Source organism: Ictalurus punctatus, chromosome 18 (genome assembly GCF_001660625.3).
Source record: "Ictalurus punctatus breed USDA103 chromosome 18, Coco_2.0, whole genome shotgun sequence".
Lineage (NCBI taxonomy): Eukaryota > Metazoa > Chordata > Actinopteri > Siluriformes > Ictaluridae > Ictalurus > Ictalurus punctatus.
In genome coordinates, this window is record NC_030433.2 from 12,466,399 (window position 1) to 12,483,948 (window position 17,550).

A 17,550-nucleotide genomic window follows, 5' to 3' on the forward strand; every position below is an offset into this window, starting at 1 on the left:
TAAAAAGTGCTTTGTATGTTTGTATGTGTGGTTTCTTGACAATGTTGTTGTTGTTTGTTTTTTTAATGACAGATCTGTCGCTGGTTCCACCAGGTTCTCCTACTTCCCAAAAAAAATGCTGGTAGGTGGATTGGGAACTGTGTGTGTATGCATGCATGGCACCCTGAAATGGACTGGCTACCCATCCTGGATGTATTCCCACCCTGGGCCCAGTGTTCCTGGGATAGCCTCCAGATCCACCACAAACCCCTGACCAGGATAAAGCGCTTACTGAAGATTAATGAATGAATGTCCCATTCCAAGACAACCCTACTGTGTTCAGGTAGAATGGGCCGTTGTTGTTTTTGGGTTTTGTTTTTTTTTGCTAAAACAGGCCAATGACAAAACATCTATTCTGAACAAAGCAAAGCATTATTTACTGCACTTTTTGCACACAATGCCATAACGGGTAAATACAACCTGCTCATACTTGGCTGTTTCATGCTTCCTGTATCTGGATTGTTCTGATAAGATTTTAACCAACAGTCAAATGTGTCTTTGTTTACACAGACTGAAATCTAATTGCCGTATCCTTAATTAATATGGAAATTAGATAATTACATACAACCACAATTATATTGTTTTTCTTGTTTCAGTTGTTTTATGTAAAAGATGGTTGCTGCTTAAAATAAATTTACCTTAGAGGCACCAATTACTGCAGTCATGGACTGTGGACATGCATTTTTATAAGACACATTCAGTTGTTTATTATAGCCATCTCTTTCAGTGATATATGGATTGTTTCGGGGGGGTTTTAAATAATAGTTCATGAAAATGTCTGCTTAAAGTAAATTCATTATTTAGCACACTGACATCAATGGCTTGTTTTATTTACCACTTTAAGCTAAAATGTTCAAAAAGATTTAGTTATTTTTTAACATAGTTGACTTCTTTAGTAGTTATCTTTTTAAATTGTAAAGATACTGATCATGAAAACTTGCATCTACAGTACATGATCATGCATGTGTTGTTACTGTATCTGCCTGTTTCCTAAACATGCAATGCAACCTCAAAAAACAAATCATTTGCTACAATGTCAAGTACTGTTGTGGCAACAGTATGAAATTATCTGCAGCAACTGACTATTAAAATTTAAAGAGCTAGGACAACCTTATCATTTTACATGATGGCCCAGTTTATCTAATTCCACCCTACATGTAAATACTCCCAAATTAAAGCTGACATTCTATAATTTAAACCCTTAATCATTGTTGCATTTCAAGTCCAGTACACAAAAGTAACAGATGCGAACCAAATTGTCATTGCCCAGTTATTTAAGGACTGCACCGTATGTAGCCTGTTTTCATGAAAATGTATTGCTAAGTGGTTTATATACACAGCTGTTTAACTTTAGTGTTCAAAACAGTGTACTGTAGTTCTCTTGGCTGAAAATGCGGCTGGAAAGAAAAGAACAGATGCTTCTGAAATGCAAATTGCCGCATCAGTAGTGTACTTCTGAATACTGGGCACATCCAATCTTGCATAAAGATTCATAATCCATGACAAAGCCTGACGACTTCACAGGAAGCGTGGAGGCTCAGTCACTGCCATGGCTGATAAGCACTTTACCCCACTGTCTGTGTCAGCACTAAAACATCTCTCAGCTTTAATCTGGAACTGTTTAAAAATATGCTACGTTCTCCTAAATTTCTTCCTGCAGTGACAGGGACCACACTTTGCCTCCTGCTCGTGTTTTGTTGTTGTTTTTTTTGTTTTGTTTTTTGATAGGTTATATAGCAAAAATTGGGCGGTTCACAAGAGGTTTATTCCGATCTTCCAATCCTGTTTCTGTGAACCTGTTCCCTCTGTAGCCTCAGATTCCTGTTCTTGGCTGACAGGAGTGAAATCTGATGTGGACTTTTGCTCCTGTAGCCTCAATGTTCAATGTGTGATGCTTTCCTGCTCACCACGGTTGCAAAGAGGGGTTATTTACGTTACTATAAGCTTCCTGTCAGATCCAATCAGTCTGGCCATTCTTCTCTAACCTCTCTCGCACATGGGATTATTTATTTATTTATTTTTCCATTTTTCACACATTATGTGTAATCTTTAGAGAAATTCCAGCAGTTTCTGAAATGCTCAGATCACCCCATCTGGCACAAATAACCATGCCAAGTCACTGAGATCACATTTTTCTCCATTCTGATAGTTGATGTGAAAGTTAACTGAAGCCCTTCACCTGCATCTCCATTCTTTTATGCATTGTCCTCCTGCCACATGATTGGCTTATTGGACAACTGTATGAATGAGAAGGTGCACAGGTGTTTTTAATAAAGTGGCTGAGTGTATCTGTCTATTCTGACAAAGACAGGCCCTTGACACCAATGGTCTCTTTATTGTGTCCTTCTTTATGAGCAAGTGGCATTTTTGTGTAGCTCCAGGACCGCAGAGAGCATTCCATCTTTTCTCTTCTGTCTTTTTCTCCTTTTCTGTTGGAGAAGGAGCAATTAGCATTCGGTAGCATTCTTAGCACTCTGTGGTCATGCTGCTGCAAATATACTGCGTAGAGATGAGATGCAAAACATTGATGAGTCAGACAGCGCACCTAGACTGATGTCTGATCAGTAAAAGCAAGAAGGAGTGTGAGAAATGCTTTGGTTTGCAAAGTGATTTCTGTTTTTCACATCATTATATATATATATATATATATATATATATATATATATATATATATATATATATATATATATATATATATATTCTGCTGGCAGATTTTTTGGAAATACTAGTGCAAACACGTGCACAATGAGAGGCAGCAAGGCTGAGAACCTTTCAGTGTTTCAGGTAGTATATCAGACTATCCCCAAGAGCACATTCTTAGAACAGATGCATTAGTGTGCAAGTGTGTGTGTGTGTGTGTGTGTGTGTGTGTGTGTGTGTGTGTGTGTGTGTGTGTGTGTCACCCAGGGTTTCCGTCAGGCAAACACTAGCTTTAAAAAGCACTGTCTAATCTAATATATTAAAGTCAACACACATTCATGAAAATTAAGAACTGGAAGGCAAGTGTTAAGTATTTGCATTATATTTCCATTTCAAGTTTAGCAGGTTTTTAACAACTGCCTCTGCAGTGCTGATACTGACTTATGAAGCAAGGGAGATCTGTTTTCCTCAGAATGAGCCTCACAGCACCAGAAGGTTTGCTAATACTGAACAAGCATCACTGTGTGTATGAGCATATCTCCAAGCTAATGCAGGAAAATGACCACAGAAGCGCCAATTAACCAGTGAGTTATGGAGGTCGAGAGAGAGAGCAAGAGAGAGCGAAACACCGACAGAATGGATCGTTTATGAACAGGGTGGGTAGAGTGCGATTTGTCAGCCAGTGTGCGGCATCATGATGAAACATTACGCTGGAGCTCTTATGTAAACCGCCTCCACAGCCACGCTGCTTTTATGTAAGCGCAAACAGGGAGACTGTGAGAGCCTGACATCACTACTTCACTCTGATCCCAGTTCAGTCTACAACTCGATCTTTGTGTTTCCGAGCCCTCACACCTGTGTCTTTCACCCACCCCACACACACACACGCAGACACAAGCACACACACAACATGCTGAAGAGCTTTTGACGCAATCCGCAGAACTTCCATCTCGATTTCTTGTGCGCTTTTGTCCTCGCGCATTCACAGCCACGTGCTGTCTCTGTCAGTCCTGGCCAGCATCCTGCGATCCTTTTGTCTGGATTTTCATCAGTACATGGTTGCCATGACAACTGGCCCCTTTATGAAAGCTCTCTAAGCATGGATGTTTTGTTGGCCATTTCGAGATTTTATATATATATATATATATATATATATATATATATATATATATATATATATGTATGTGTGTGTGTATGTATGTATGTGTGTGTGTATTTATTTATTAAAAGCCTGGACAAGTTTGTTTGGTGCACATGTTACTGTTGCCCTAGAGCAGGTTAACAGCTAGAGTTGCAGAAGAGTAATGCTCTGTTCTGTAGTTCCTGATCGCGTTCTCTTATGGACTTGCTCCTAAAACATCTGGCAACATTTGCGAGTCTCCCATTGCATATCAAAGACAATTTCATTGAAAAGACAGAAATCAAGCCTCACAACACTCTCTTACTAAAGATGCTGGAACAGATGCTGCTTGATCCTGAGGTGTGCTACCTGACAAACAAAATATGCGCACATAGCCGAAGCGTTCTTGTGATTCCGTGTGACCTCGTAGATGCTTGTGTCTTTACGTTCAGCAGTCTGAATCACTTGCTGTTCTGCATAAATGTTCATTTTGCTCTCACAGTCTCAATTTCAGAAAGGTGCAAAATGAAAAACAAAGGAGTGTAAACATGAGTATGCAGCCATTTCACTTGTTCATAACAGCGAGCCATAATGAATTTACCAACATCAGATGGCTGGAGGGTAATGAACCTGTGGGTTAGGACTTCAAAAGTGTAATGTGCTGGAGATGCTGGGTTCCTCACAAAATTTCCAGGCACATTGACTTAATGCCAGGGGCATTAGGGCCTACTGACGGTGCCTTCAGGCAGCCCCGGGGCTGTTGTAACATCCATATCTCTCTTTCTATTTCCACAAGAGAAGTGAAAAGTGAGAAAGAAGCAGCACTAAAGTGGACCAAAAAAAAGTCAATGGCTAGAATTGAATAGAGCACAGTATGTCACCAAGACATTTTGCTCACATACTTACATGCAAACATACTTAATGGAAAAGTCCACCTACAAACCACTTTAAATGTTTATATTGAAATATTTGTGATGTGCTTAGCAATTCATTGTTAGTGCCGTTACAGTGGCAGTTAAGGGGAGAAAAGGTTCAGTGATCTCAAACATAAGGGACAATGGTTAAGTTTTGTTCTTACTTCCTAAAAACAAGAGTGTCTTTTCTCACTTACCATTTTCCACTGATGTTCAATATCATATTAATGAGAAATTTAGTATAGAAATAGAGGCAAATGTTGGACTCAGAATGCAATACAACTAAATGACAGAGTTGCACTGAGTTACAGCAGATACTTGGCTCACCCAGTTAGCGATCTACAAGCTGACTAATACAATGGTGCTGACGGTTGTATTAGCATCCAAGTTGAAGTTTTAGAAGCTGATTTGTTTGAGCATGTATAGATGAGGTGGTGAGAGAGCTGGACTGACTAAAGGACTAAAGCACCACTGCATTTGCATCGCTCTCTTTACATAGATAGTGTGCAAGGACTAAATTCTGGCACGGCCACCACCAGCAGCAGGAAGATGTGTGTAATATAGGAAACCACTAACCAAAGTAAAAGTAGACCAACACATTGATGAAAAATGATTAAATTCATCTATAAAATAAACTTGAACATAATTGAAGATTACATGTTAAAGATTATTCTTTTAAGACCACAATGCCAAAGCCATGATGAATTGATAGAAACAGGTATTATGCAACAAAATATAGAGCCATATCTCCCTGCAGTTCTCACCTGGTTTCCCATTGAAGCTAAGTAGGGTTGAGCCTGGCCAGTACCTGGGTGGGAGACCTCCTGGGGCAAACTAAGGTTGCTGCTGGAAGTGATATTAGTGAGGCTAGCAGTGTGGTCGGTGTGTGGTCTAATGCCCCAGTATGGTGACGGGGACACTATACTGTAAAAACAGCACCGCCCTTCGGATGAGACGTTAAACCGAGGTCCTGACTCTCTGTGGTCATTAAAAATCCCAGGACACTTCTCGTAAAAAGAGTAGGAGTATGCCCTGCTGTCCTGGCGAAATTCCCCCATTGGCCCTTCTCTATCATCCCCTAATAATCCTCATCCCTGAATTGGCTACATCACTCTGTCCTCTCCACTAATAGCTGGTGTGTGGTGTGCGTTCTCGTGCACTATGGCTGCAGTCGCATCATCTAGGTGGATGCTACTCACTAGTGGTGGTTGAGGAGTCCCCCCTCCCTTACTATGTAATGCGCTTTGAGTGTCTAGAAAAGCGCTATATAAATGTAACTATAACTATCTTTATCTCCTAATTAGGGGGAAACATTACTTCAAGTGCATTGTATGAAGCTAATTATATATAATGGGAAAGCTATTGTGAATAGTGATGTTATTCATGTGTCCTGGATTTGGGTTAAGTCCAACTTGAGCTCTTTGAGTAGCAGTTTATGACTTAAGACTCGACTTGTAATTGTGGGTAATTAACCTGACTAAAAACTGGATGGATGCCTTTGCAGGTCTTTAAGGATGGATCTCAAAGCTGAGTGTTGTTTGACAGCCTAATGTGAACTAAACCTCTGTTTTTTGTGATTTGTGTTGCCAAAAATGTTTGATTTTGCTGTGGTTATTTTCAAAAAGTTTTGTGCTTTTTTTGTGGAAAAGTACTTGAATTGATGAAATCGCAAGTGCATGAAATTGTTTTGCACAGCCTTTCGTAGTGATGTTTGCAGGTAAATGAGACCTTTTAACTGTACTCATGTTTGACGCACATGAATCGAATGGGGCTTTGGCTGAATTCGTGTTGTGATGAGGTCACATGACATCTTAGCCCAAATCTGCGATAATTTTGAAAGCAAAATGCTCCTGCAAATATTGTGCAGTTTCCTTGATTTTGCATTAATGTCTGCGATCACAGAATCGCAAAATCCTGGAGGGACTACCTTGTGCAAATGAAGCCGAGGGATTATTAAGACAAATACCTAACCATTAAAAAAATCTTTTCTGCCTCCTTAATTTTTAATAGTGTATGTTTACTATTAATGAAGACATATTGGGGAACCCCTCATGTGACATGGTTAAAGATTAGCCTACATGACTTGACAGATCAAAATATCTGGAACCTATATATGTTTTGATTCAGTTAAACTGAATCTGGTCTATCGACCATTGGTCAAGATTCTCAGAGTGTATGTGATTTATTGTAGAATTCGTTTACATATTTCAACCTTCTGTGACATCAATACTGCAAAATCCAGTATTGTGATCACAATAAACAAGCAATAAATTGTCTATGCTCCTGTTCCAGGGAGACGGGGAATAAATCAGAGGCTTGTTCAGGGCATTAAATGCTTGGTTGGCTCTGGGAGGAGCCGCACACCACTCTCTGAATGGCAATGATTAATACCATGCGAATGAATTGACAACGACAAAGTCCAAGAGGCGGAAGTACGTGGGAAGTGGAGTCCGACAAGAGGGAACATCGCTTTGCTCTGCTGCACACAGCTGCGACATGTCAAGGGGATTCAGCTCCAAGGAGGCAGAGGAGAATGGGATGGGGACATGGAGGAGGGAACTTTGTTCACAGATGTGAAATGTGGGACATGACTTCTTAAAAAAGTGTTGATTTTGTTGATTTACCCGAATGTTCTGAGAAATTGATTCAGGACACTCCGGATGTTCAGGTCAGGTTTTTTTTTTTCGTCCCCTGTATAGATGATCAGATCACAGTTAGCAAGACTCATGCTACACTGAGCCATAATTTGAGCCTGTTGAAGAGGTCCTGTTAAATGGTCAAGTGAATACTGTATGTAGAGTGTGTAGAGGTGCCTGAGTGTGTCTGACTAATGCATTAGTGACTAATAAGAATCTTTCCAACTGCTAAACCTCAGTATAACATCAAAGCTACACAGTACCCTCTAGGGGACAACTACGACACATACACACTGTTTTTCAGTGTTCAGAAAAGGACTGAAAGGCATTTTAGCCATGTTCAACCAATAGACTAGAACAAATATGAATCTATTAAAATGTATATGATGAAGAATCCCACCTCTGCCTCTGCCCTCTGTGTGCAGAATTTGCATGTTCTCCCCGTGCTTTGGGGGATTTCCTCTGGGTATTCCGGTTTCCTCCCCCAATCCAAATACATGCATTGTAGGCTGACTGGCATCTCTAAATTGTCCGTAGTGTGTGAATGGGTGTGTGTGTGTATGAATGTGCCCTGCAATGGGTTGAAACCCGTCCAGGGTTAGGCTCCAGGCTCCCCGTGACCCTGTGTAGTATAAGTGGTACAGAAATGGATGGATGGATGGATGATGAAGGATGAGCTGTACCAACTTGGATTAAAGACAGTTTAGAACAAAATCTTGTCAAACACATGTCCGGAGGGCCGGATGGAACTTGATAAAGGTTTAAACTGCCCCAGCAAATAAATTCAGAATCTGTGTCCTAAACTGAAATCACCTTGTGGACCATAAATAAATTGAAAAATTGAAAATAAAGAGCTAATCTCTTTTATTCCACTAGGGAGAATTATAGTACAATAAACTCAGTTATGGCATGTCTCTTTGCAAGCAACATGTCTCTTTCCATAAGAACCAGTTTAGGGGTTTCATAGCGATAGGCCTGAATACGTACAAAAATATCAATGTTGGTTATTATTTGTACCTTTTAGATAAATGCTGATTAGTGAACACTTTTAAGAGTTGTTATGTTATGGGTCTATTAAACAGAATTTTTTTTGTTCTGGCCCACTCACCATTGGACTAAGTGCAAGTTATTAGCCAAAACTTTAAGCTCTTATTAAAATCTTAACCTCTGATTAAAATCTTCATAATTCAAGAAGAATTTAATATGAATTTCCATCATGATTGATTCACCAGTCTAAACAAGTAAACAGTAACAAGGTCACTTTGGAAATATATCATTATTGATACTTTCTTAAATTTTTTGTGAAACCAACCATAAAAATGTATGACTTTCATTTTCTGCAGTGCATTTAATATATTCGACCATTTTATGGCAGATTATATTAAATGGACTGCTCCGATCATTTTTGCAGCCATTAAGTGATATGTAAGCTTTCTGTTGACGGTCACTGTTAACCTTCTTTTTTTTTCCCCCAGATAAAGTAATACCACAGATGTTGCCTTGGTTATATAATTTACAGTAATGTTGTAGATTGTTGTTTTAATTGAGAATCAAATAAATAAGCAAAACAAATATTCATTTTACAATGAACATTTTAATAGGCCTTTAAAATACATGGCAAATGTCGAATATTTAATTGTTTCTTGAGGCCTCTTAATAATTCCACACTGGTGATGACATGACTGCAGTGCTAAAGTTTCACGTCATCATGTGTTTTATGTTCACACGTTTTACGTCATCAAACTGTGATCGGTTCCTGAGATCGGCCAAATTTAGAGACTACCGATCAAGTCGTAGAATGTGATTAAGAATTGGCGGACGATCGATCGGAGCATCCCTAGTATTTAGCAATTATAATACAGAGTGTCTGAAGGAGTATGTTGAGCAAGTATGTTGATCCAAATATGTTAAGCAAAATAAACAAAAACATGAACAGCAGCTGAGAGTAAGAGAGAGCGTAGAGAGTAACGGTGAACATGTAGAGCATACTATATGTTATAAATAATAAATGCAAAATTAAGTATGTACAGTTTTTCTCTCATTGGTTCCTGATTTTTAACCTTGTAGTATAATATAATTATTTGGAGCAATAGGATTAGTCAAAATTTACTGTAAAACTAAAACCAGGGCTAATTAAGGTTTCAAAGCCAGTCCTGATTAATTCTAAACCCATTTTGAAGTTTGTTAAAGCTGGATTGATATATAAACTTTGATTTAATCGGGGTTAAAACATAATATTTTTTGCTGCAATCTAGTCAAAGCTTTCCACGTTACAAGAACTCGACCCAGTAAATGTGAAGGCATTTTATAATATTCACAAAATATACAGTATAATATATACTATTTATGCATGGCAACACTGTAAGAGAAAAAGCTCCATGTCTCTTCTGTAGTACTATAAACCACTAATGCATCCAATTAGTTCCTATATGTTGTAGCCTGGGGGAGACTCTAATCCTGTCATTTTCCATTTTCAAGCCCCTACATGCCCCATGGGAATGAAACATGAGTTCAAGCTCTAATTCCAGCAGGACAAATAATATGTGCACTGCTGAGCAGTGCTTTCACAGGCTGTGCTGACTTCAGGCACAAAAGGTTAAGGGTTGTATACATGGCTTACTGAGCTTTGGGTCTTTTTGAAATACGTTCCACAAAAGCAAGCGCACAGTGCCGTTTGACAGTGAAAAACACAGGGTCTGGCTTTATGGAGACACTTATAGAGTGAGCAAAGAACTAATCATTCAGTGGTGATGTGCTTGTATGTGGTTAGGGACCGAATACTCCCTCTGTATCTTATACACTGAGTCCATCTGGTGGACTGTTCGGGAAGCTAATCAGTGTGTATTTTAGACTGATGCTACTCATATTTCATAATAGTGCCATAACTACGGATTTACTGAATCCTATATTAGATTCAATACTCATTTATTTGCAGGGGTGGAAAATACTCTTGTTATAGTACTTCAGTATATGGTTCACTCTAACAATACTTTTTTAGTGTAATTAAATCAGAGACTTTTTTTTTTTTAATTAAATAAATAAATAAATAAACAAAGTATTGCTGTGTTTTTATTAATCTCACCATTACACAGCTAAAAAGAAAAACCTTGAAAGACTGTAATCCAGTTGAAAGACAATATGTGCAAATGTTTTTGTTCTGAGACCCAATAAAGAAAAACAAAGCAGTTTCCTGCCAAAAGGCTACACTTCAGGTGCCAAATGTTTAGTCAGAAGCAGCAATTTCTGAGACATTGAAGGCAGATGACCATCTATGGTCCAAATGATCAGCTATCAGTTTTAAATGCTTCAGAGTAAACCACATGATGATAATCTGCAAATTTTGACAAACCACTCAAGATATCTCAAAACGTCCAACCTGTGGAAACATGTACAGGTAAGCTGTTAACTAGCTGAGCAAGCTAGACTAGCCAGATCGTTTGATGTTTTACAGTATGAAAATTCTGTAATAACCCTAAGATCTCACTTCAGTGTTCAGTAGCAATTTCCTGTTGTGTTAAATATACCTAAATGCTGCTCCAGTCTGTAGGTAATACTTAGGATAGACAGTTAATTATGTAGCTGGAAACATGTGTGAATTAAGAAGAGCTAGCTAGCTAGCTAACTCCAGCATTTGGCTAAATTAGCTAATCAGCTGATGTTTCCTTTATATACTGTCCATCCATCCATCCATCCATCCATCCATCCATCCATCTTCTACCCCTTACTCCTTCTTCAGGGTCGCGGGGGAACCTGGCGCCAATCCCAGGGAGCATCGGGCACAAGGCGGGGTACACCCTGGAGAGGGTGCCAGTCCATCACAGGGTACACTCACATACACATTCACACACCCATTCATACACTACGGACACTCCAGGGTCGGGGGTTACATTCCCACCGGGCCCCTGTGTGTGCGGAGTTTGCATGTTCGCCCTGTGCTGTGGGGGTTTCCTCCGGTCCAAAGACATGCATGGTAGGCTGACTGGCATGTCCAAAGTGTCCGTAGTGTATGAATGGATGTGTGAATGTGTATGTGATTGTGCCCTGCGATGGATTGGCACCCTGTCCAGGGTGTACCCCAGGTTCCATGTTTCCCCGTGACCCTGAAGTGAAGCGGTATATAGAAGATGGATGGATGGAAGTTATAAAAAGACTGATAACAGAAAAAATAAGAAGACAAAAGAACCTAACCAAAAAAGCTATAAAAGACAGCTTGAGAACAAGGAGGGAAGAAAATTTAAATATAAACTTCAGCATATGTAATATAATGTGCACCAACAGCAGTTACCCTTAGCGTGTTTTTTTCCCTCCGGTTGTGCACTTGACAAATAAATTAGAAAACTATAGAAAAACTTGCTGTGAAATTAAAATGACGGCTAATATCAAGTTACTCAATTTGAAATACAGATAGGTTTGTAGCAGTGTAGGAAAAAAAACCAATTTGCTCTTCCAGTCAGCTGACAACTGTGATAATAAACTACAATGATGAAACATGGTTAAGCAGAGCACAGAGATTACCCACAGTCCCCACCCAAAAGCCCCTTGTCATGGCTTTATGTAGGGGCAGCTGGGTGATATTGATAGGATTGCAGTCACCTCCTATCCATATGGAAGCACCTCAGACATTGTGCCATGTGTTCATTGATCAACTGCTCTTCTCAGGGCCTAGAGATCAGCTGACACACACCACACCCTTCTCCTCTATTGTCTCAGAGGCATGACCAGGGCCTAGAATTACAACTATTTATTGGATAACACATGGACATTCTCAGCTGTTAACATATTCAGATTCCAGTTCAAACATCTGCGGGATCTATAGTAATAAGTTAATCTCAACTGATACTAAACATTACAAACTCAAATGGTCTACATTTTAAGGAATCATTTAGCCCCAAAATTAAATGCACCCAATTTTCCCCGAAGGAAAGTGAAATCACTGAGCCAAGACAGGGTTGGTGCTTAAAGATGGTTTCTTTACTATTTGCATTGCAGCTAAAAAGCTAATGTTGGTAATTATAACTGAAAGATTATATCACTTTCACATTTTACAGATTACTATATTATCAACTGAATCACTTCAAAATAACAAAAGGTCTTTATCTAAGGTTTTGGTCACAACTCATATCAGACTCCGGTGCTCAGGAAGCAATTCTAACTTGATGGCTACTATGACTGTTTTTAACTTTAGCTTTAGCTAGGCAGGGTCATCCATTTTTACAGATAAAAGTGTTTCAGGTAACAGTATCAGAAACCAGATTAGCACGTCTGTTTTCCATCCTGAACATTCTGACACAGTTTAAGTGTGTGATGATTCTGTTGATGTTAACCTGCTGCCTTTAAACTTCTTATTCTTGTTTGATACATTAGCCTTGTAGCTCCAGTACAAAACCAAAAACCTTTTTTTATTCTTGTGTTTAAAGGAATACTGTGTATTTGTTTAATTAATTTTTATTGTTTGTTTTTGTGTCAAATTATCATTTTGCCATTATGATTTTTCTTTACTGTTTCTTTGTCTCCATTTTGTGCTTCTTTGTGAAAGGCAGCCATGTTAGAACACTTTCGATTTTACTTGCTGAGTGTTTGAATAATATGACTAAAAAAATACATCTAAAATACTAAAAATACATCACAGTTTCTTATGACAAATGCACCATTCAGTCCGATATAGGAGGACAAGGTAATTAACAGTATGTAATGATACCTTGACAGAAAATATAGCATGAATATGATTAATGAAGATAAAGATAAAAACATAAAACCAGTGGACATGAAGACTAGTCCACTAATTACAAGTCTGTGCTGTATCAGCTAATCATACTCAGCTTTCTTTTTTTCTGAGTCATGAATATTTGATGGCATCAGTATGTGATGAAATACAGATAGGGCCAGGGGGCTAATGGGAAACCCCCTCCCAATCCCGACCACACACACAAAAGCAGACTCGTTGTACCAACCTTCTCAGACAGACTGCATCCCTCGCATCTAACACACACTCATCCTGGTAAGACATAATCTATTATACTCTGTGTGAGAGTGTGTGATTTTATATCGTGTTGCTTTTAGTACAGTTGTAAAGGTTAGAAATGAGAAATGAGAAGGAATGAAGTGGAAGGTCGAGATGTAGCTGGTTAAAGGACCATGAGGAAGAACAAAGGGGAATCAGTGAAGGAGTGAAGGGACATCAGCTGAACAGTATAGTACACTTGTATGACCTGAACACGTGCTTAGAATATCTGTCAACCATTATAAAAGCATTTATTCATTCAATCCTTTATTCTATCAATGTACTTATTTAGAAACATTCATCTATGTCAAATGATAACCACACCATCTGTAATTAATGTGTTTTTTCTTTGTTTAGACAGATTAATCAGAAGAAATTAAGTGAGTGTATGTAAAGGATATTATATATATATATATATATATATATATATATATATATATATATATATATATATATATATATATATAAAGTCACAGATACATCAATTCTGTTATTCATCGTAGTCATGGCTGACAAACCCAACATGATGGAAATCACAAGCTTCGATAAAACAAAACTGAAGAAGACACAAACCCAAGAGAAGAACCCTTTACCAACCAAGGAAGGCGAGTGTAATTTTCTTTACTTGTCTCCTTTTGTGCACTGACAAATAGTCTCACACTTTCAAATGACATTCAGATCCTATAAATGTACAACTTAGCCCCATACAAACGAGGACAAAGAAGTAGGGTGTAGCAATACCTTGACAGACAAGATGGCCGAGTCATGGTGAAAAAAGAAATGCAAAATGGACATGAGGACTGTTGCTTCTGTCACCCATGGGTCATTTATAATCTAATCAGCAGTGTGCCGTCAGTACGGAGTGAAAATACACAGCTGCTGCCCAAGTCACCCGTGTGAAATGAGCTCATTCAGCCAGCTGCTACTTCCTCACATTAATGCAACTCACATTTATACAAGTTCCACACATGTTCACCTCCATCTAGACATACGCTAGTTTATATTATGTTAAGTTAGACATTAAATAAATGGTTTCCATTTACTCCAAACACACCAGTCAAATTGATCAGCTATGATATGGGGCTGTGAGGCTATTATAGCTAGCATTCCACCCAAGAATATTGGATCATCCCACCCAAGAGAAAACATCATACACCAAATATGTTATCATATCATAAGGGGAAAATTGTGTAAACTTCGTTTTTGCTGAATCATTCCTTAAAATACATTTCTGGGTGGTCTCTGTAATTTGAAGTTTTCTGCTCACATATCTCAACAAAAGACTCTAATAATATTCATACATACAGTACTGTTCAAAAGTCTTAGGCACGTACAAAGAAAAGCTGTAGAGCAAAGAGGCCTTCAAAAATAATGAAATTAAATGTTTCTACATTAATAAAAAAAATACTATGAAGAGCAGTAAACAGTAATAAATTAAACTAGCTCAATATTTGATATGACCACCCTTTGCTTTGTAAAAAAAAAAAAAAAAAAAAAAAAAAAAAAAAAAAAAAAAAAAAAAATTGTAGTCTCAGGAAGAATTAGTGCAGTTTTATAAGGAAATGAGCTGTAAGTTTTATTGAGCATCTTGCCAAACCAGCCACAGTTCTTCTGGAGAATTGCTTATTTTTGCAGCAAAACCCAGCAGCCTTCCTTATGTTTTTGTCTGAAAAGTGTTTTCTTACATAATTGTGCTGCTTTCTTTACTGACGTACAATCATTTTTCTGTAACATTTCATTTTGTGCTGGAAATCTAATTTTTTTAAATCTAAAATGTTTTTGTACTGATTCGATAATGTAGCAGTCATGAAATAAAAATCTGTAACAAAGTTTGTACTAAACAAAATAGGGTGCTTAAAACTTTCGCACAGTACTGTAGTTTCATAAAATATAACAACAGTATTAAAATCAAATACTGGGTCATCCAAATCACTTCGTACAGTTCCATTAGTAATGGAAAATCCTTCTCTTTTGATTGAATCATGTTTCATTTGACTCGGCCTCCACTAAGAGTCAACTCTTTCGGATCAAAAATGGTTAATCTTGTTAAAATCCGGACAAGCTTTTGCGATATTTTGTGCGGGGAAAGGGTTATTTGGAATATATTTTGAAATAAGACATGTTTTAGTTACATAGGACACTGTTACGCTGCTTAGATAGACAATGAAAGTTCACCTAAAAGAGTCGGCCCAAAGAGTCGACTCTTTCGCGAACGACACCACAGAATGATAGCAAAAATGTTGAAGGCAGGGTTGTCTCTTATGTTAGCTACATTAGCATTTGGCTAAGGTTTTCTGTACTTTTGGGGCACTTTTGCAAATGCGATTTTGAATTTCCGGTGCAAATGGTTAAACTGAACATCGGTGTGTGTTTATTTATTTTTTTTTCAGCTATCGAGCAGGAGAGGAGAGAATCGTCGTTCTGAGAGCAGCAATTAATGAGTTGAAGACGGAAGAAATAAGGACGAGACAACTGAAGCAATCAATCAATACATACCTGCCTCAACCTGGAACTGCGATTGACATCATGTATGACTTTACGAAGCCAAATGTCTTTACCACGTAATTATATATATATATATATATATATATATATATATATATATATATATATATATACACACACACACACACACACACACAAACACACACACACGTGTATTTGGTAGATGTATCAGTTGTCATTGAAAGAATTTTTTTTTTTTTAATAAAAGTTACAAAAAAAAGTTATAACCTGTAAATCTCTCACATATAAAGTGCTGGAATACTCGTTATGACCATTTGATGGCAGTATAAACACTTGGTATATGTATGAATACTAGGCGAAGATACATGGAGAGCCAAGAAAAGACTTTAGAGATATTTAGAGGGTTTAAAATAAACTAAAACTATGTTTTAAAACAAGTTCTTATATCTTGGGGCAGTGACTGGAAGTTTGTGAGTTTAAACCCCAGGAGAGCCACAGTCTGAGCCCTTAACCCTCAGCTTAAATGTTAGGATGCCTCTCCAAAGTTTAAGTCACTTACATTTACATTTATTCATTTAGCAGACGCTTTTATCCAAAGCGACTTACAAATAAGAAAATACAAGCAAAGCAATATATCAAGCAGAGAACAATACAAGTAGTGCTACCATACAAGATCCATTATTTGAGTTCCAGAAGAAGCAAAGTGCGCAGAGTAGAGGTGTATCTGGATAAAAGTTTGGATAAAATCATATGAGTAATATGAATAAAAGGGACAGTGTGGTGGCACAGTGGCTTACGGTGCAACCTCACAACTCCGATTCTGTGCTCAGGTGAGTTTCGCATGTTCTGCCCATGTCCACATGGGTTTCTTCCAAGTTCTCTGGTTTCCTCCCACCTCTATAAAAAAAAAAAAAAAAAAAAAACATGCCAGTAAATAGATTGCCCTAGGCATGAATAAGTGTGCCATTTTAATCCAAGGTGTATTCCCATCTTGCACACAGTGTTACGGGGATAGGCTCCAGATCCACCATGACTCTGACCAGGATAAAGCGCTTACTGAAGATGACGACAATGATATGAGTAAATCCATCCATCCATGCATTTTTCATACCACTTTATCCTACTCAGGGTTGCATGGGAGCCTGGAACCTATCCATCCAACAACTGACAAAATAACTGTACATGTGGGTTCAAATGACATTTCTAAACAGCAGTCATAAGTTTCCAAACAAGATTTCCTCTATGAACTCCTCCTCAGTCAAACTGCATACATCAGGCCCGATACCTACAATTTGGCAGGGGTCCAGCCACTTTAGTAGCCTGCTGGGACTAAACACCTGACTGGCCTCTACATGTGCTGCACAAGGGGTGCATTTCACAGACAATTTGAACCTGTTCTGGGAGCAAAGACATCTGTTTAAAGTGGACGGATTTCATCTGAACATTGCTGGGACTCGAATGCTCACTTCCACCCTACTCTACAGCATCTGCCATCCACTCTTAACAACTTTCAGCAGCAACAACAGCAGCAATGCTACCCACAACCAGATAGCACAGCTACAGTCACCCCTCAGATCAGTCGTCACCAAACTGAGAAATATGACCGAAGCAATGGATTAAATGCATGGGCTTCTAACTAATCTCAGTCAGCATCACATCCCAAGATTTATTCCTTCTCCTGCTACATTTTCAGCATTCCCTACCAGTGAGTGCGCCTTACATGTAGGTAACCAT

The 17,550-nt window shown here is 38.4% G+C and overlaps 1 protein-coding gene and 1 long non-coding RNA gene across 10 annotated transcripts in view; one reads left to right on the forward strand and one right to left on the reverse strand.

Moving 5' to 3' along the window:
• Window positions 1-17,550, reverse strand: part of LOC124629154 (uncharacterized) — a 43,916-nt gene that overhangs the window by 23,674 nt on the left and 2,692 nt on the right. For 5 of the 7 annotated variants that reach the window (XR_008398304.1, XR_008398308.1, XR_008398306.1 and 2 more), the window contains exon 2: window positions 16,614-16,713. The exons of 1 other annotated variant lie outside the window; for it this stretch is intronic. This is a non-coding gene — a long non-coding RNA (uncharacterized LOC124629154). Of the gene's footprint in view, window positions 1-14,091; window positions 14,169-16,613; window positions 16,714-17,550 lie in introns of those variants that run through there. One more of the 7 variants, XR_008398305.1, reaches the window with a different exon arrangement.
• tmsb (thymosin, beta) lies at window positions 13,218-16,710 on the forward strand. Of its 3 annotated transcripts, none has more exons than XM_053687838.1 (4): window positions 13,228-13,347; window positions 13,708-13,730; window positions 13,854-13,955; window positions 15,741-16,710. In XM_053687838.1, exons 3-4 carry the CDS (start codon window positions 13,856-13,858, stop codon window positions 15,773-15,775), a joined length of 135 nt encoding a protein of 44 aa, XP_053543813.1. In that variant the 5' UTR covers window positions 13,228-13,347; window positions 13,708-13,730; window positions 13,854-13,855; the 3' UTR covers window positions 15,776-16,710. The 3 variants fall into 3 exon arrangements, with proteins under 3 accessions (XP_053543812.1, XP_053543813.1, XP_053543814.1); XM_053687839.1 differs by having other exon boundaries at window positions 13,271-13,347; window positions 13,708-13,736; XM_053687837.1 differs by lacking the exon at window positions 13,708-13,730 and having other exon boundaries at window positions 13,218-13,347.

Bases quoted from the DNA above. Each gene is read 5' to 3' on its own strand.
- tmsb (XM_053687837.1), top strand. From the start codon at position 13,856: ATGGCTGACAAACCCAACATGATGGAAATCACAAGCTTCGATAAAACA. The intron at 13,956-15,740 runs GCGAGTGTAATT...TTTTTTTTTCAG, and splicing joins CCCTTTACCAACCAAGGAAG to CTATCGAGCAGGAGAGGAGA.